We start from the raw sequence: 21,236 nt of genomic DNA, 5'->3' as shown, positions 1-21,236 counted from the left end.
GTTACCCGTTAGTCGCCTTGTACTTTAATACGAATCGTAAACGAATAGCAGTAAAGTCTTTATCTTTGAATTATGTTAACTGCATAATTTAACATCGATTTAACGTGTAATGAACGTACCAACGTTAGCAAATGCCATGTGCAAAAATATCAATCCATCTATACAATCCGCATAAAAAAACTCACGACCGCAAAAAATCATTCTCATCCAAAAAAAAAGCTCTAATCCTCTTTAACAGCCTAAACAAACATCAACCATCGACAAAGGCACGAGTAACCGCATCCGCTGTAGCTTTGGATGCGCTATTTATCTTTCTTATCGTTCCTATTCAGCAATAGCAACATGTTCGAACACACCTGGCTTGGAGTATAATCACATTTTTCATGGCATGGCAGACACAGCCTTCCCAAAAGCGAACACGGTTTTTACGATAACGGCTCGTAACGGGTTCGAGCAAAAACCTAAAAATAAACAATTTTTTTTCGAAAATTTCGGAAATGTTCCTTTTTTAAGGATATACGCTACAAAAAAAACAACCACCGGCTAATGCGCACCAGACATGTAAGACCTAACCATGAATAAAATGGTTATAAAATACAGACCAGATAAATCAGATATACGAAGCATCGAAGCCAAATCAAGCGTCACCATCTGAAGCCAAATATCCCAAATTTTCCAAATCCTTTTCTGCTTTTTACACGCATCCATTCGTCCTTGTCACGTTCTCGGCTTGACATTGGCAGAAAATGAAGAACGCAAAGGGCACACGTATTTTCCACTGCGTGAGAGGAATGTGAACATATCCTCATGCCCTCGTCCTTGCCAACTTCTTGTCCACCAGGACGTAGTGGGTGAAGTGAAAAACAGAAATAATCCTTCACAACGGACGCCGTCGAGCGTCTGTATCGCTGGACATTAATTCTACTTGTTGCTAGAGACTGAGTTTGCGCATATTACGTGCTGCTTTGGAAGAACGCAACAGCCACAAAAGAATAATTACCGACGTGGCAGATCCACACGTAGAACCCCCCAAAAATGCTAACCCACGCATTATGGATAATGCGATCGTAAGGACGAGAAAGAACGCAATCGTGCACAACATTGAAGACGATGTGTGTCAGAAACGAAACCAACGAATTCAACAACATTCATCCCCTTCAAACTTAAACCTCTGGGACGGATTTCATGCGAAGCCCATGAGAAGGATTAGAAGTTGAGGATTAGTTTTCCTTGTCTTCCATGTATCCTTTTCGGATGAAGTGGGTCGAAAGAAAAGAAATCTAGATCGCGCCTTCGTACGACCGCGTGTCCGAAAAACCCCGGAGGGCTAATGCTTATTTTCTTGTCGGCATTTCAATACGATCACGATCGTCCGATTATAAGCACACCCCGTGCGCTATCTCGCGCATCTCGTATGCCCACCATAGCCCCATTTTTTTTAGGTGTCGTCGACCATTTTTAGGGCATAAACAAACGGATTTGGCCTTCGCCCTCCCCAACTGCAGACACCACAGAAGTAAAAAAAAAACATACACAAGGATACAACACGCAAAAGGTAACAGAAATTCCTAACCACATTATTCCGCCCTCGTAGGTAGGTAGGATATATTTTCTTTGTGTCTCCTTTTTAGATCATTGGATTTTTTTTCAACATATCTTACAGTTCAGGTTGATTTTTGGAGAGCCGATAGCCGGATGTAAAAGCTGTCCTTTATCGGATTGTTTTCCCCTACTCTCCTTTGCAGCTAAAGGTCGATGTGCCTGTTGAACGCTATCAATCTAAATTAAGCACATGTGTATCGTTGCCCGCAAGCCGTTTATTGATTGGGTCGGGGTTAGATCCTGCGAGCCGGATTTGGGTTGAAGTATTCGTGGAATTGTGCACCCTTTTTTTTTTCAGAGGAGCCAATTTTTGGTTCAATATGGTACATTAAGTGTAGCAAGCTGGGGTAGGTTTTTTATTAAAAATTTTAAATGAACGAAATTAGATCGGTAGTGTACAAGAGTAAAATTTTGGATCTGATTGTTTGAAGGATTTAGAGGCAAAAATTAAACAGTTGTAGAATTATATATATGGATGAAATTTTTCCAGCACAATACACAGTAAGGTATTCTTGTGGAAAAGAACAGTTAATTTCAAATAAACCTGTCTGAGTACAACAAAATTATCATTTATTAAAATTATTTCAAAAATGTAGCAATATCATTTAACGACGAAATTAGGATGAAAGTATTAGACTCAGACGTCGCCGATCTTTGGGTATATCCAAAGATTCTTCTGCCTAGAAAGATTTGGACAATTTTCACTTGTTGGAAACTATTCTAACGCAGTTTTAATTATTTACAATCGCTATTTTTGCAATATAAATTAAGTAAAATTAAGCTAGGTAGTTCAATTATATTCAGAATTTGGAAAAAGTAAATCACGCGGAATTATGCAGTGGCCATAGTTTAATGGCCAACACTGTATATTTTGTTTAGGTATTTCCGTGTCAAAAAGATACCTATTTTAGCTTCAAACAGTAAAAATGTCACAAGCAACTTAGCAAGATAAGAAACTAAAACTCAATTCCCACACTAATTCTCTGTTACTAACGCCAACAGGCACAATGTCACCAGTCAGTCACCAGAAGCTGGCATTAGTAGCCTTCTCCAGACGGTAATTGAATAAAGGTCGAAAATTATATATCCGGCTGCAGACAACGGAATACGCGCTGTCTAACGTATAAAACGTTGCAAAAAGAGAATTAACCAGTCAATAGCGAGAAGTTCAAGAGCGAGATTTGTTCCCTTGCAGCAAGCGTACATTGCTCTACCCCATCGTCTGGAAAGACGGATTATATGAATAACATTCAGCAGTGAAACGCACTTGCTCCCTTCATGGGGATTTGTTGAACCATTTCTTTAATTCCCTGTATGCCACCGAACGGTTCCCTGTTCATCTTTCTCGCCGGCACTGGTTAAAGCTTTCCGCCAGCATGTATGTGCGCATGCGCACCACTCTAGCAGCGCTACCGAGCGGATGTATAATCTTGAGATTTATTAGCTCAAAGGAACACAAAAAACCAGCGGGAATTTCCTTTCCCATTGCATCATATACTCCTACACGGTCTGCCGTTTCTTTTCACGGCAACGCAACAGGGAAAGCGTTAACCTCTAACATCTTTCACTGACCAACGCGCGGGCCATAAGTCAAGAGCTACGAAACAAAAAGCAGCAATGGAATGTGATGCACCGCAACAATGTCCCGACTGTTACCCGAGGAATCGACAACACAGGGGCTTATCAACACACATACGCGACGGTGTGTCATTATTGCCACCCGGATCGCTCGAATCGGTACTGTCGGAACCGAAGACAGGGAAGAAATCAATTTAATTCAATTATTTCCATTATTCTATCGGTTGCGTAGCCGACCGACGTTGCCTTTACTCGAGACACTCCTGGGCAATATGGCAATACCAGAAGAATCTCTTCAGATTTACACAAAGTTCCGGCGGAAGTGGAAGCAAGCTTCTGTACCACTGGAAGGTGTTGGACAACTCACAAAGAGATCTGACATTGTAAGTTCACTCTTTTGTCCGTTCTTTTCCGGTAGGAAATAAAAATGTTTGTGCTCTGAGTGCATGGTGTGCTGTATTTTCTGTTCAATTTCCAACTTTCACACATTCTTCATCACCTTGGTTCTGGAGAAATAGAATGTCTTATCAAAATGTCCGCCACTCGAGAGATTTTCCTCCAGACCAACTTCCGTCCCATGGGATCCCAATCCGGACGATGACATTTTTCCGTTCGTACTATCAATGTGATTCGAAAACAATTCTTGTCCATTTCCGCCCATCTCAAGAGGATCTCAAAGTGTGCGGAGCTGCACATGACACCAAATACGGTGTTGAAACTTCAATTCCAAAAGAAGAAAAAAACAAATTCTTCTTTGCCTTTTCTTGCTTCTCGTGAGTGTTAGATAGTAAAGGGCGACGTTTAATAAGCATGTGTCAATGACAACTTCCGAGGATGACAATGTCACGTTTCGAGAATGAAGAATGCGATTTTTGAGCGATTTTCTCTAGCTTTTATGTGAATGCCGTGAGTCTCACAACTTTGCATATTTCTAAACAAGTTTTATTGTGCTGATATCACACGCTGCTCTAACCAAAAATTTTAAAGACAAAAATACATAGAGAAATATAAGTATTAACTGCTGTTGTCTATTCTCTGGGCAAAGAATTTCCATAATTAAGAGAGCAAGTTTATTGCGATCGTAATATCGCAAGGTGGCCAAGTTCAAGTCATTCAACAGCGGCCATAAAGCAATGAATTATTTTTAAACCCCATCAAATGTTACCTGGATACCTGGAGAGTTAAAAATGTCTAACGAAACACAGGCTATGGACATTTCCACTTAAAAGAATTAAAATACACGCGCATATCTAACTTATCTGCAGTAATTGTGGTGGCATGCAACATCCGGAAATGAATTCTACTTTAGACATTCAAGTTTTGCTTTGCCAAGAAACGGACTAACTCCATGTTCTTCCCATTTGGTACTTTCAGCACAGCAAGAATTGACATAGCGAAAAAATCTAGAAAAATAAATAATATTTTCATCTTCAAACCGCAATACAGCAAAAAAAAGACAATAATATCAACAAGAACAAAACCCGTCTAGATCAGTTTCATACCAAGAATGCTTTGAACTCATAAAACGAAAAAAGTCACTAACGCCACCAAAAACCAAGGCCCCTGCTGTGTCGGAAAGTTAAACACCAAAGGTTATGCTTTTCATCCGCATCCCTTTTACACAAACGATGCCCCCGGTACGCCTTCAATGACTTATCCTTCCGGTGCCATTGCGTTCTTGTATCGCATTAGCTTTATTACCGTGGCGAACCAATTACGGCAAACTGGCGTGGAAAACTCGACATGCTACTTTCGTTCGTCTACATACACGGAACATCACACACGCGCACCATGACTCCCTGAAGTGGTCGTGCATTTTTTTTCCCCACCTAAAGCTGGGAGAAAACTTTTCCTATACGGTGTTGCCATTTCTTTTGCCTTTGTAGAACTTTCAACCACATTTTGTATCGGTGAAACGAAAGAAACCACGTCTCTCTAGGTGACCAAGTTGACTTTAGTAAAAATGTTTGTTGTTTTGGAACGCAAAGAAAAGCCCCGTGGACTATCACAAGCAATTTGGTGGCGGCCTTACGACCACTGTTATTCAGACGCAACTGGTCTTAATCTGTCAAGGGATAACACAGGCACGGATAACCGGCAGTCAACAACGAGCGCGATACAACCATAAACCAAAATCATCGGTCACAAAAAGTCGTTATTCTTCGTCAATTCAACGCATCCATGGAAAGATAAGCGTCATTAACTGACAAAGGATGTTTAGCTATATTCAGGAATTCCCCCATCCAATCTACTGAGATTCGTGACAGAGTGCCCTTTAAGGATATGTGGAGAATACAAAAGATTGGTGTGTTTTGGTTAGTCAGAAGCCATTAAATCGGACGCATATAGTCAGTAAAGTGTTGAAGTACGGCCGACATAATCCATTTTATCACGCAAATGCTGATAACATTGATTATTGCAGGTTGGCCGCAATCTTTACATATACTGCTTTTGCTCAATCGATGACAAATTCTTCCAATTCTAGCTAATTTCTTATGACTCTTATTTATATAATCTATTTTAATATAAAAATATTCGAACGATGAATCATCTACCGGCGCAGCAATGCAATATTCCTTTAGCGTAGAATAAATTATGACACTCGGAAGTACTCGTCATTCTTCACCCATTTGAGTCATCTACAATTACGAGAAAAACTGATAAACGTGATTCACATTCGCAAACCGCCATTTAGCCGTCCTGCTCCTCTCTTTCGACAAAAGTAGCTTCCTATAAGTGCCCCGATTTGTTTTACAACGTTGCGCTGCCTAATGATGTTCACTTTACGGTGCGCGCTAGTAAACAGAGGGGACCACACAAGCTAGATACTATTTCGACTTACAAATTTCGGCACCCTGATTGAATGCATAATTTAGTTGAGCCTACCATTTTAACACCCACCCGAAATCCCCGCTAGCCGCCCAATTACCATCCTCGATCTTCGTAGCGCACTAATGACGATCTAATTTTGTTATCATCGTAAAGAGAGCATGATTTTACGTCACTCATTTAACCGGAAGGTTGGGTGAAAATGTTTAAAGAGAGATTTAAAAATTAATAAATTTAATATGACTTAAAATGATGAGCAATTTTAAAATTAGAGCGGTAAAAAAAGTACAGTAACTTAAAAAAAGGCTTTCTCCAATAAATTACTGTAGCTATTCATTAGACAACGAGTGAGAAGAGATGAGACAACAAGAACTTGGAGGTAGAAAACTAATGATAGTCTCTAGGCTCGTGCAAAATATATGCTAATTTACGAAACGTACACAAACATTCATTATTCATGTACCCATTTTCATTGTGCTTCTAAAAGCTGCCAGAGATGGAGAATATCGTCGACAACTCTTCACCAAACAAAATCCTTTCTAGAAGAACATTCTTCGTTTGCTAGGTTTTATTCTCCGGCATCCGACAAAGTGCTTTCCTACCATTTCTTAACTAAATTCTAGGCTGAGCTCGCGCACTACTATCGAAATGATAAATATCCAACAAAGAACGCCCCAACAGCAAAATATTCGGCGCAATGGAAAGTGTACGTGAAGCGAATTGCTGTTTGTCTTGCTAGAATGATGCAATTTTATGCAACCTTACAAAAATATTTTGGTCTTCTCCATTCTCACTCCAAGTTTGCAAAAATTGAAAAATATATAAATGAATACATCCTAAAACAACGAAAACTCATCGCGATCTCCATGGTTCACGCTCTTCTGCCTGTATTGTTCGTGGAGCAGAAAAACGAAAAACTTGTTGTATGACGAAGCGTGAAAAATGTTATGCTGCTCTCTTCAATTTTTTCTTTGGTTTGGATACCGCGACTCTTGTCCAGTGTTTTGAGGCTTGGGCGTTGGCCTATAGGACTATAGGATGCAGTGAAACGCAACCATAATCAACCAACTACAGCAGCAGCTCTGTCTTCTTTCTTCAATGCTCTTTTTCCCTCTTTTTCCACCAATACTCAACTCCAAAGACAGACAGAAGCTAAAGGATGATTTCACAACATTTCTCTCAAGACGTCTAACAAACCTATCCCCACCGTACGCCACCAAAAGCCAAAAGCCCCAATACACGCCCGGCCAAGTTCGGTGATATTTTTTTCAAAACCTCATCAACCCCGTTTGACGTGTCCTCTTCCATCAACTCGCTTCCACACGGAAAGTGAAAACTAACCTCAAACGATATTGCGGTACTGTTTGGGGCTGTTGGTTATTAGTTATCAAAAAATTTCTCCACGAAGCGCTTTTCCAACAGGTGCCCGTGCGGGATTTTCTTTTGCTCGTGAGTTTTGCTTTGCTTTTCGTGCGTAACAACGCATTCGCTAACGAGGAAAAATTTGCTACCACAGCTCTCCAACCAGAGCTTGGTGGGTAAAGGAACGGTAAAATGTGCGCTTCATGTACTCGGCGCATCGTGAATGACGGGAAAGTGCAGCGAGCATTTTGAACTATGTTGGGGAGATTTTTGTTTCTTTTCATTAAGCTGCCATTGGTAACGGATTGAATAGTTCGACAAATCGTTCTATTGCTCCAATGCATTCCGTCTATAAACTTGATTTTTTTAGAGGCTTGGCTTTTTCATATTCCAATGTGTCTATTTAAGGTGTTAAAATGAGTGAAAATTTAAAAAAATGTATCATCCGCATATCATACAGTTTTTATAGTGTTTTCAAATATTTGAAGCCTTTAAAATGGCGGTCTAGAATTCCAGCAATAAATTGATACCAGACCGTGGGCATGGTGGTCGAATCTTTTCATCTGCTGATATGTTAAACGTTAAACGATGTAATTTCTTGAAAGTTAGACGCCACTAAACGTCAAAACGCATGCAAAATAAATATCGTATTCTCAGATCGAAGCATTATTCTATTTTTTTTATCAAAAAATGTTCAGTTTTTAAGTTTTTAATCATTAATTTAACCAATACATATGAGTGGCAGCTGGTTTTGGCTGTTAAACAAATGTGTTAAACAATGTTTTTAATTAGAAATATTATTCCTAATGCAATCAGAAGCAGAATGATTATTCAGCCATACCAACGTGAAGCAATTTGCACTTTCCTTGTATAATAAATTCTTAATTTCATCACACATTATCCCTCGAGAACGAGCTAGCTAGACGTATTTTGCAACTACACCAATTCACCATTATCGATTTTCTAAAAGCAATTGTGTTTTCCTCCCTTTTCTTTCCCTTAATCGCCTTTTCAGGCGAAACACTGGAACATTATTCCTTCATCAAAAGGTCAAAGATTCATACAATCGCACGCACATCATCAAATAAATTGCTTTCGGATACGGTGTTCGACTCGAAGCAATTTCAACCACCACCAGCCATTAAAGGATAAACATTCCAGAGCACAGCAAAAGGATTACAGCAAACAAAAGGTTTCGTGGTGAAAATTGGCCGTACGACGACACAACACACGCAACCGAGATCAAAAACATTTGGATGTTTCGGACAGAAGAAGTGTATTCTTGTTTTTGAATTGTATCTTTTTAGGGATGATCTGAACGGAGAAGGATATGTTTGCTACGTGAGTCCCTTTTTTTATCAACCCGATCCACACCATGGATACTGAAAGGGGCTGTACTTGTCCGTATCCAAAAAGCGAGACAAATAAATTGTTCTACATCATTGCCGGTGATTGTTTATTTCACTGTGACGTGTGCAACGTGTTTATGATTTTAATCCAATTCAAGTCGGTGTCGGAATTGTATTTGTTAAACACAATCCTTACCCAGAGTATAATTTGAAAATATAGCAAATTTGTATCTTATTATTTTACATTTTTCACGCATATTTTCCCTTTCAATGTGTTCCCGAAAGCCTCGCCATCTCGACATCCGACAATGGATAATTTACATTTTTGTTCAATCAGATTCAGACCCAGACTGGCCTTGAACCTGACCCGAAACGTCCCAATGGTGTTGGGACCAACGGTAGACTTATTTCTACGTCGCTACCTTTACCCCTCCCTGTAAACGATTGGTGTGAGAATCTAATAATTTTTCCAACACGATACCCGCTTCGAAACGACCCTCAACAAACAACACCCAAAAGGACCGAACGATGCCCAACATCACCGAAAGATTGAAGCTATTTCGTTTGCCGGTCACAGACGATTTGTACTGCGGCCTAACACATACCGACAGTTTCACACACCCTTCGAATGTTCGTCGGAAACTCGGGCTGTGTTCTCCCTAGAGATCGATATAATTAAATTACCACGAACGTTGCGGAAAACCTGGTCATAGTCGGAACGCAAGGCACAACCATTTTGGCTATTGTTTTTCATGTGGTTTTTCTTTTTTTCTGCGTACGAAAGTGGTACCACACAACACAATTATAACGAACTTGAGAGCATGACCTGTAGAAGTAAAAGTTTTCCGGCCAGACGTGCAAGAATAGAATGGACAACAAATAAGGAAAGCAGACACAATCGACGCTTAACCTCACTTTGTCAATTTTTAGTGGTGCCTAGAAGGTAGAGCGGAATAACGAAAGGGCCAAGTGTAAGTGATGTCAGTATTACACTATGCTTTCATATTTCTCTGCGTGTACTGAAGCAAAACCATGTAAAAAATAGACAGAATCAGGGAAAGGTAAATAAGAAATTGTTCTGCGAAGGATAAAACAATTAGCAAAACTGGAAAGGCACTCGGAGCGAACCCAACAATGTGCGGCAAAAATGAGATTTTATGGCAATAGTATAAAAATTCAACCTTTTTCTAAAAGATTGCACATTAATCATACCTTTTTTCATGCCTAATCGTTGTAGCAAAATATGTATTAAAAACAAGAAAATAGAGAACAAAAAAATGGATCTAACTGAAATGACCGGGTAGAACACATATTGCCAATTGGATGGTGATAGACATAATAGGGCGCTAAAGCCTTTTGGATTCATAAATCATTTTTTTGTTTCAATAAAGTATTACAAAAAAATCTTCCACTCTTTCACTACCAATTAGCGAATCTAGAATCTAGAGAAGAAAACAGAAGATAACCTCATGTTTTCTGGGAATTTCAAAACATCCGGCATAGTTGCCAATTCATCAGGCTAAGTTGAATTGTTTCCGTTATCGCTGAAGCTGAGAGCAAGGAATTTTATTTCTTTCGTTGCAAAATTTTTAACCGCTTAATTAGCACGGTATTATCAGACATTCTACTGCGACAGCAATTTTTTTGACAAGTACTTTGCTTTTAGTACTTATTTATTTTAAATCTAAACTAAGCTCGATCATCTTTCCATCCGTAATAATCTATTGCAAATGTTCTTTTCATATAGCATTATCTATCCGTTAAAAATTGATCTTTCTCCTCCGCAAGGAAATATAATGTTTGTCAACCGAAAAGCCGCAATCACTGCCGCACTTCACACGACACACATGCATTATTAATGGGGAAAGCACTGCAGAGAAAGAAAAAGGGATAAAATCACAATCCGGATAGTGTTTCATCGAAACGAATCCCTCATACTCCTGTCGGCAACCATGCATTAGCACGAAAGACCCCAAAACACACCATCATTACGATTATTTATTATCATCCTCATCGGATCAACATCATCACCCGGCGAACCTTGGACGCAGAGGCAACACGTTGCGCGCGGCTGGTCTAACAAAGAAAATGCGACAGAAAGAAACGTCATCTCACCCCGGAGTTGAACGTGATACGACCGTTTCCGTCCCGGCTCTAATGGTTTGTTCCGCTGGTAAAAAGATCCGGTTAATGATTTTCACGCCATGCCGGAGTGCACGGTGGTACAAGGAATGGGCATTTAGAAAAAGAAAGAGACGCTGGGAAAAGGCCCCACACACAGAAGAAAACCCCTGGAATGACTATCTGGCCAGCAGAAGACAACACCATTTTCACTGGTAACAAATTTTTTGGCCATACCATGCCACACTCTGCGGGCGATTCCGGATATTGTCCTGTCCCGCACAAGGGCACGGATATAACGCCATCGATGGTGGTTAGTTTACCATCAATTGTGCGATAAGTAATTAATCAAACACCATGCCCACATTAAACCACCGTCAGATGCATTTCCTGATGCTTCCTGAGAGGCATATCGCACGATGAGGGATCACCAGTATAGTTTGACAAATAATCATCCACTCCCGAAGAAGGTACGGAGCAAATGGTGGCGCGTAAAAGGACAGCAGACATTGCATCGACCGCGGGATATAGGAAAAGGTCTTAGCAGTACCCGAATAGACGCGACTCAAATAACACATACCCATGTCCCTTTACCCGAGGCTTAGGGATTCTGGAAGGGACAAATGAATGACACACCATGCTTCTTCTGACGGCTTAGAATGTTCACTTTATGAACCTCAAAAACGTGATGGATGTAGGAAAAACAAACAACATTGAAATATGGGAATGTTGTATAGAAAACTGAAATGAAGCTCTTCATCACCTTCTTCGCGTCCTGTGCGAACGGATCTCGCCAGGAGAACCAGCAGCCATGTATCCCTCCTCATCAACTCACTCATGAACGTTCTAAACAGTCACTGTGTTTACGCTATATTTATCTCCATAATGGTACAGAACAGCACTATGCTTATAATTCCAGTTATTTTCGTAAGGAACATGAGTAACTTTCTTATCAAGAACCGGAATGAATCATTACTTCCCGCATCAAGTGAGTGTGTCGAATATGTGACGTTTGATTACGGATTTTGCTTATCGCAATGCCTAACAACTCGGTGCTATGTATTGCACAGCTAACCCTAGCAATATTCATCTTATTTTTTCATGAAGACAAAAAGAAAACAGTTAACAAGTAATAATCCCGAAGGTCTAGGTCGCACGGGTGCGTCGGTGGCAGTAATTTGAACCCTAAGAAAATGTACTGGGAAAGAAAAAAAACCCCATGACCAAAGCTCTTCTTCACTCGTCGAGTGGAGACTTTAATCTCCTTCACATCTTACACCCGCTGATGATGGTAATCCAATCTGGCTGCCCCTTTCCACAGTTAGTGTCGGTGATAATTGATTGATTTGATTCAATTATACCGAAGCACCGGGCAACTGTTCACGGTGAATCCTGGTCACGGCACCAACAAATGACTTAACGAATCAATCCTGTCGGACACGCCCAGCATTAGCGAACTGCTTTCAAACCAATCTATTGTGCACAGCAGCAGTGGGTCCGTTGTTGGACACTAATCTGATCCGACGACTTCTGAGCTACGGAAGATGGACAGCTTGATAAAGAAAGCATCCCGGTATTTTCTACCGTGCGTGGGCAGCTGTCCAACATGCTGATGGTACGTAAGATGTAATGGTCCATTAGATATATTGACGTGATAAAAGTACAGCTTGTGCTGAAGAAGCATCTCCTAAAAGGCAGAAAGATCATTGTTGTGTTGTTCATATTCTTTAGTTACTGTTAAATATTTGAACATTCTCGTGAATTTTATTTGAATAATCCAAATCATTGTTAGATTAAATTAAATTTCGCCGAAATCACTAAGAGTTCTCCACACGATGGCACACAAAGGGGGGAAGAATTCTTCTACATTCCTATCATTCCAACGCCGGAACCAAGTGCACATTCCGTGCACCATAATTCATCGCATTTGCTTCAACGCTGACTGTATATGCGTGGAATATTAAAATCTCGTCGATGACTATTGACAGCTCAACCACGAAGGTGACAATGAGCCGAGCATTTCTCAACACCCGCAAACTGCACACATTAATATGAGCTGTCCCTATTCAAGTTCTCAATTACACAATACAAAAGGGTTCAACCCAACCCTGCTGTTCGTGATTTATTGTAAATCCCAAGACAAATTCCTTCAGCACACATCGGGTCGGGCACATTGTACACAAAACACTTGGGCCGACGACTCATCGTGCCGTGCCACAAGTGTTTTATTATGTCTTGTTGCATCGCGCGTCCAAGATATCACTTGCTTCATACAAATCCATCACGACGCCATTGACACTCGGCGAAGCGAACCGGGCGTTACAATACTGCTATCGGAATACTGCAACGCTAATTGCAGCTTCGTCACCCTCAGCAGCGACAAAACGTCATATCGGTGTCTAATCAATGATTCACAACCCCTAGTTGCACACAGATAGAAGCAACCTGGAACTAAATAGCACACTTGTGGAAATGATTTTTTACGAACGTGAAATCACTGCTTGTGACGGAATTTATCACCGGAAATAATGACATTCGATCGTTATACTGCGAGGGTGAAAAAAAGGAACCATACGTTTCGTAGTCGGGTAAACTTGGAATGGAAAATTACGTTACGATTTTATTTTCTATCAGTGTTAAAATATAAAACGAGTTTTATGTCGAATTTTGTAAAGAGGAACGATAAGTGAATGAAATCATTAAAAAAAAAACAATTCCATACTATCCTATTCATTCCCAAACAAACAACGATCGTTTTACACACATATTTCCATAATAAATCAATTTTTCACTTTCACCGTCAAACTTTCATCAATGAATCAGTTTGCGTTGAATCATAATAACAGATACAAAAAAACATTAGATGTACACAACAAACAAACAAAAAAAAACATCCACGAACCTTTCAAAGCGTAACCAACCGGTGGGATTTTTATGGATTTTGAGCACTATAATAAAATGAACGACACTCTTGAGGCTCAGGGCACGTACTCGCAAGTGTCTATAAACCACAGTTACGTTAATAACGTGCTGTTTCAATTACAAAACTGTGAACCTCAACCTTCAATCAGCGTCCAAAATATTGTTGATATTCCACAGCCAAGACACATTCGAAGAGAAATCAATCACCACGTGTTAAGTAAGAACTGTGGGGTGTGTGGGTGGGATAGAATATGAAATCAATCTGGTATCCTTCAATCCTTCCACACATTTCACAAGTCGCCAGAAATCACATATCATATTAAGAATCTTACTGCGCTGTTCGCAGACTTGGCGAACATTGAAGACACAGACAAAAAAAAGTCGAAGACACAATAACCATATACGAAACGCTTTCCTGTCACTGTGATGCATAACACTTCCTTCAAAGCGCAGTCAGCAAACACAGACAGATTTCATGGGAAAGGAACGAACCAGTGCATCGTCGTTTGCTTGACGAAGTTACTCACTTGCAGTGCACTCAAGATCGCTCCTTCCCATCATGTAACTTGCCTTCCATTTTTTGGTTTCGTTTCATCTGTCAAAAATGAGAACTCCCCTACCAAAATTCACATACCCATCGTGCAATAACAGTCACACCACACTGATCACTCTGATCTGACAGATCTGATCTGTCGCTTTGTAAAAAAAATACGTACAACCTGCCTTTAGCAATTGAAGAAAAGCTATCATTATGATCCCCTCGGCATGGTACATACCTCTCAGACGACCTGCAGCCATCTAAGCTTGTAAGGAGAGTACATCATCTCTTCACCGAAATGTCGGTGATATGGACCCTTGCAACAGGTCTCCTCTTTCAACCATGACAACTGGGAAGCCACCTCAATCGCACTGCACTCTAGCAAAACCATTCCACACTTGTCAACAATTTGGTGAAGGTTAGCCAATATAAATCACATGATATTGGGTTTACCAGAGGATCAATTTACAGCTTACTCGAACTCGCCAAATAAAGCGTTAATTTGATAATGAGTGCGGTTTTTGATTGATAAACTGAAATCAAATACTTTTGCTTACAATGAATTTCCTAGCCATTGAACACATAAAAACACGATTCCTGGTGGTGAAATGGTAGATGATATGACGTTCTGTAATTATAGACTAAAATGATTCGCCCCAGGAAATCTGTGGCCAATCATAGTACCATGAAAGAAATGCCACAATTCAACATCACCAAAACTGATACCTTCAAACGTGGCCTGAAATTCAGGTTCTTAAGCTCTCACTTCAGAACTCTGCACAGAGGAATCCTCAAAGGTGCGCGTTTCAAAGATGGCGCACTTGTGTGTGAAATCGTTCGGAAGTAAAGAAACCCACCACACTGAGGACAAGAGCTCACGCTGTCAAATGGAAGAAGAAAAAAATCTTCCAAAAACAAAAACTACACATGTGCATTGCACGTGTTGCGATAGCGGGCCTTTACTAGTTCTGCCTTCTCCAAAAAGGGTACTCAAAACATACGCCAGAACGTCAGGTCTTCTGCTTGCTAACAGTTTCTTTGCCTCGGGACAAGTTTTGGACATGGCCTCTTTCCCATCATTCCCGGGATTTTTGCGCTTACCAATGGGCACCAACTCGTTTTAACCGCCAACATCCTGTTCAGAATCCTTTCCAATACACAAACCTCCTGTCTCTTTCGACTTCCTCCTGTGCCTTCGCCTTAATATCAGAATGTTGCACCGCTACCGCCACCCGTCTTGAATGTTGAGCCGCTGCTCAATTTGCTCCCTGTATTTACGCGGGCCCGTTCGACGTAAAACATGAATCATAAATGTTTGCACATAAAAAAATGTATCATAAACCCAAGCGCACATATCATCGTGCCACTTGTTCTTTGTAGTTCGCTTATGCGGTATGCTGTTCCCAACCTTTCAAGAAGCGGAGCGAAGCTGAACCGAAAGAGGATGCCAAGAGAAGGCTCACATGTGTGTGCGATTCGTGTTCCGAGGGTGTGTTTTTCACTGCTTCAAGATGTGTCGAGCAATGAAGTTTTTGGGAAATTTTATATCGGTGTCGTCGGGTAAGCGCGTAATACACATCACCTAACAGCGCAACCTGCGTTTCCCAAGTGATAAAAACATGATTTACGGTTATGGATTTCTTCTCGGTATGACAAATTTCCAAGAACCATGATCTGATAACTTTATCAGCGATGAAATGTTTATGAATAAGGGAAAATTTCTTAACGATACTATCGGAGTTGAAGAAAACGAGATTTATGTATAATATTCACACATATGCGCACAAGAATCGAATTTTGTCATTTGATTAATTTGTTCCAATTCTAAGACATCACTCACAAGAAAGTATCATGTGGCATAAACAGTCAAACAGGCAATTTTACACTATTACTTTTCTTTTTGGAATATTCTTTCAACATATCTTTTCATCTTCATTACCCACCTTTCCCCATCCCTCTCACACCATACCACTCCTCTTCATCCATTTCGATTAGAAGATCAAATACGACTGATCAAGCGCAACAAAACCACACGACGAAGGAAACCCTTCTCTGCTGTAAATTCGACACTCCAAAATCATCAAATTCACGCTTCAACGATGTAGATAGATGATGAAGATAAGGTGTCCAATTTAGTTCCCCTCCAGGGATCGTCTCTCAAAATAGGACGTGAAAGGGAAGAATTGTCGCACATCATTCTTTTCCGTTGGATATAATTTTGCAACAGCGACGAGAATGCATACGCAATAAGAAAAATTCGCTCGAAGGGAACGATGAATTCACCCGAGGAATTGAAGGTTCTCTCTTGTGTCCCAATTTAGGATGCCCTCCACCAAAAAACCCACGTCTAACCGCTGGACGTTTGGCCGTCTATATACCCAAGAGATCTGTCTTTCGGTAACAAAACTTTTCAAAATATGCTGAACTTATCCTTCTCCTCCTTACAGCCTTCACTGCACTGCAGTCCTTAATTAACGATCTCTACACCACAACGCTCGCCTCATGATTTCCCGCACCCGAATTCTACGGTGACTTACTTACCATGCCTTGACGCGGATCAGCACCTCACCGGCCTGGGGCGACGGTTCGGGCTTTTTCAGGATCTTCACGTTCTTGAAACCACCGAAACCGGTCAGTACGACAGCGCGCATCTCCTTCGGTGGGTCCTCCTTCTTCTCTTCGGCCTTTGCCTTCTCGTCCGGGGTCGCAGCTCCATTGGTCTGTTCTTCACCCGCAGCCGCTTTCGCATCGCCGCCCTCAGCATGACCGTTCTCTGCCGGTGTGACGACTGCCGTCTCGGTCGTGGGCGACGGTGTCTTGGTTTCGGCGGTCTGTGCAACGACTGGTGCTTCTGTGGTTTCAGTCATCTTGCTGATTATGCGTTAAAAAGGAGCTTACGAAACGGGTAACGGAGGATATGTCTGTGGAACGAAAACAGAACAGAAAGTAAAGAACGCGATCAGATATTAGGTACGGTTGCACACTGTGATCATGGCATCCTATTTTAATTAATATCTATTAATCAATGGTGACAACGGTGACTACTGTGATAAAACAAAGAAACATTTACATCAATAGATTAGAGCTAATGTGAGTTTTCGTTTTTTTCGGTTCTCCTTCACCCTGCACACAGTGTATTACAGAATCACGGAATATCTCAAATATGTATTTCAGAGCGAAGAACAAAGACCAAAACTACCGTGTGAGTGAACAGGGAAAATATCATTTTCTCGTGACGCTTTCCAAGAACACCAACGAGAACACATAAAAAACTCATTTCCCGCATGCAACTTGGCCGAGGGGTTCCAACAACCGAACGGAATCTCAAGAAACGGGGAAAAATAAACGCTGCAAGACAAGATCCTAAAGATGCCAAATGGATGCTGCTACTGCTGTTACTTCTCAACTTAGTCTCCGTTCCACTATTCACCCTGTCTAAAGATCCTCCACCAGCCGGTGTAAATATTTATAAACGACAAGACAAAGCAAACGATTCCTCGCCGTTCTTCGGCATACCTTCCAGAACCGGAGAACAGGCACCTGCACAACTTGCAGGCGAGCGCGCACGAAAATGTTAAGATGTATTATATCCTGGTTCGGGGCATACTCGCCAGCTACACAAGCGCACACATGTTACGCGGTGGTGGTGCTGGTGGGCACATACACGGAACTACTCCAAATGAGACACAATCAAAGCGAAGAGAGTGAAAACTATGACCAAGTTTTCACGGTACCTTCAAATGAACGCAAGTAAAAAAAACAAAAGCGGGAAAAAGCAAAATGGTAGCTCATTAAAAATGATTTTTTTTGCCGGCAGATTGCTCCCGCCTTGCTGGAAACAGTCACATCATGTAAGCGAACACAGCGACTCTATGCACAAGAGTATCGTATTGGAGAAGAGAATGGGAAGACACCAAACTCCCAATTTTATTTCACAAGGACGAACGCACAGAAAAGCAGAGTGGGGAGGACAAAAATTGGTATTTCAAGTGAAGTGTCACAAGAAGAACGAAGATCTGCTTACGATCACTATCTTTGCTTTACATGGCGATAGATGGTTTCTTCCTTTAATGGTGAGTTGCTGCTACCGAAGATATTTATCGCCCACCATTCGTTAAGGCAGGAAAAATGACATCCATTACTTTTCATTATAAGTTCTGCTACCTACTTTACAAAAGGTAAAGTTTAGTCGTGTATTTTATCAAATTTGAAATTTTTCATCGTCTGTCTCAAATATGTCACTTCATGGCAATAATAAATACATTTTATTGGTTGTTCTCTTTAACCTTTCTTTATTTATTTTAATAATATATCAAATATTTTATTGCTCCCTAAAACCACAACATGACGGAAAACATGCTCTGTATTTCCACAGTTACATGAGGAAAATCGACTAAATGAGATTAATTATTCTCCGTACAACTTCCTTAATATCGCCCCAACACAATATCATTAGATTCTGAAATTGAACAAGAGCAAAAACCGATTGTAAAATGACTACAATGTAAGATAATTGGGTTTCTCTACCGGTACTCTAACCAAAGAAAAAACGCTTTTCCGGACCATTCCTTAGAGCCTTGCGTACATTTGCCGTAGCCGATAATTTAATATTCACCGTTGAATCCTTCGATAGCACAACCAAGTCGACAACCGGTCATTACCGTTATGCTTAGAGACGCAAAAGAGACGCCTCTAATGTACTAGAACCCAACCCCGGTGGTCCCATGCAATTGACGTTTGCGCAATAACCCAATGGAAACTTTGGAACTTTGGAGTTTCGTTCGCACTACACATCGTGTCCTAAAAGACAACTTGACAGATTCTTGCACGGCGAAACAAATTTCTCCTTGCCACTCCTCTCGTCACACCGCACCACGATCCTGCACACCATCCAAAAATGGCAGCTTGTCCGTAACAAGTGGCCTTATGGTGGAGACGAAAAATGTCAGCATTTCCGAGACTCGGTGGCAGTAAACTCTGTGCCATCATACGGTCGCCATAGGCTATCGGAACCGAAAATGGTGCATTCCACGTCCAGCGGAAAGGGGAATGTAATTTGGAGGTAATTGAGCAGGGTAGGTTCACCCTGTAAACCAAGGATCTCCATCCAGAGTTGATAAGCCATTCCCGGGGTGGAAATACGCTAAACCAGAGCCTTGAACGAGTGGCGAAAGGTCGGACAATGGGAAGGAAGCAAAGTCCTGAACTGTTGGGCGTTATTAACGCACCATTTGCCCTCTCCCAAATTATGCAAATTGACTTTACTCATTTCACTTCTGGTTGGTTGGCCGAGTGCGGGGTTGAGAGGCTCTGTTTTTTGGCAACATTTAAAGGGAGTTTTTTTGAAGCTTTAAACACAGCAACAGTGTAATGATGTTTAGGGCTGCGTACAATTCAATTATTGGCGCGTTTGGTGATGCGTTTCGGCAACATCTGGAGTTGGAAAGAGCACTTACTGGGAATTAGGCTTTTATTGTCTAGACAAATCAACACTTGCAATGAACATGCTCTTTTACACTCATATACAAAAAACATGTTGAAATCGCATTGTCAAGAAACAAGATAACATAATAGAATATGCCAAAACTCCATCCATTTTCGAACCCACGAGACCTACATTGTGGAACAAAATTCTCCTGGACACATTCTCCTGGGCAATAAACTTCTCTCTCTCTGTTAGAAGCCCCTTTTCTCGATGCGATGAAGTTATTTTTCCACATCAAACGTCAGAACTCAAAGCACGCCTGATGCTCTTCATCATTCTGACTGTTTGTGTCCATGCTGTTGCGTTTAAATCCCACTCGAAAGCTGTCACCAACAAGCAATCTCTCCATTCCGTACGTCCTCACAGCTTTCGGATGGTTCCTGTTTCCCATCATTCATCAAACACTTCACAAATCAACGAACTAACCAATAAACAACAACAAAAAAGTCATCCCTCTTCTCATGTCATCCAACATTTCGGACATCACACAAAAGACATGTTTTTGGAATGTTTCGGCACGACCATGCAGCAATCGCTGCAGCACAAAGTATCATCTCGTACTTCACGACACAACCTTGGACCGGATACTACCAATACCAGGTACGGGGGACCAGAGATTGTGCGGACACCACACTACATCTTCCTCGCCTGCACCGGGAAAACAACCTAGCGACTCGTTTTCATTTTCAAAGTCAATGTCGATAAGCGCGGGCGCGTGGTGCGTATCGAAGCTTTTGTTTTTGTTTTGCCCACTTCACAACCTGCTTCTGATACAGCGATCCCCACACCCACTGAAAAAAACCCCGCATATTACACACATCGGTCACGGTTGAGTTCGGCAGTTCGTCAAGTGTAACGCTCGTGTAACCGTTTGGGGCTCGTGTATACGCCAGCGAGGTTGGGAAAAGTGTTCTCACTCAAAACTCGAACAAGGACAATAACGGGCTGGTGTGCAGAGTGGATGGGTGTGTGTGTGTGTGGAGATGGAAAAAAAACAAAAACATCCATTCCAAACAGATCACACTAGGTTTGTGTTGTATTTGTATTGGGTGAAATACCGGACACACACAAATGCCTCCCAAAAAAGACTCCGAAACGTCTAACTTCGCAATTGCTGAAAACAAAATTTTGATACCACGAGATCGTCCAAAAACCAACTGTAACAAACTCTGGCTGGCACGCGTGTCTGAAAGCTCCCCCAAAGTATGCGCGGCCATTAAAAAGCTTAAGCGTGCATTTAGTGCGCAAAAAGGGAGAAAAAAATTGCGAACAAAATTCGCCGGTTTGTTGGACAACAGTATCCGCACACGCTTCCATCCCTCTATCCACGCTGCGCTCTGCATGCGGAGAAAAGGAATCTCAGCAAAATGGTACCACTATTTGCCACACTTTTCCATTTTGGATCCGTCACTGGGTCAGTAGCAAACAATGTGAATGTTTGGTAGAAGAA

The 21,236-nt window shown here is 41.3% G+C and overlaps 1 protein-coding gene across 4 annotated transcripts in view; it reads right to left on the bottom strand.

Annotated features, from left to right (window-relative positions):
* LOC125771689 (synaptic vesicle membrane protein VAT-1 homolog-like) overlaps positions 1–21,236 on the bottom strand; it is a 443,804-nt gene that overhangs the window by 403,647 nt on the left and 18,921 nt on the right. For all 4 annotated transcript variants that reach the window (XM_049442608.1, XM_049442611.1, XM_049442610.1 and 1 more), the window contains exon 3: positions 16,843–17,222. In XM_049442608.1, the coding sequence (XP_049298565.1) occupies positions 16,843–17,168 (326 nt within the window). In that variant the 5' untranslated portion in view covers positions 17,169–17,222. The remainder of the gene's footprint in view (positions 1–16,842; positions 17,223–21,236) is intronic.

The sequence above is a fragment of the Anopheles funestus genome, chromosome 3RL, assembly GCF_943734845.2.
Source record: "Anopheles funestus chromosome 3RL, idAnoFuneDA-416_04, whole genome shotgun sequence".
Classification (NCBI taxonomy): domain Eukaryota; kingdom Metazoa; phylum Arthropoda; class Insecta; order Diptera; family Culicidae; genus Anopheles; species Anopheles funestus.
The sequence above is the reverse complement of the archived record's forward strand: the minus strand, read 5'-3'. Positions and strand labels throughout refer to the sequence as shown.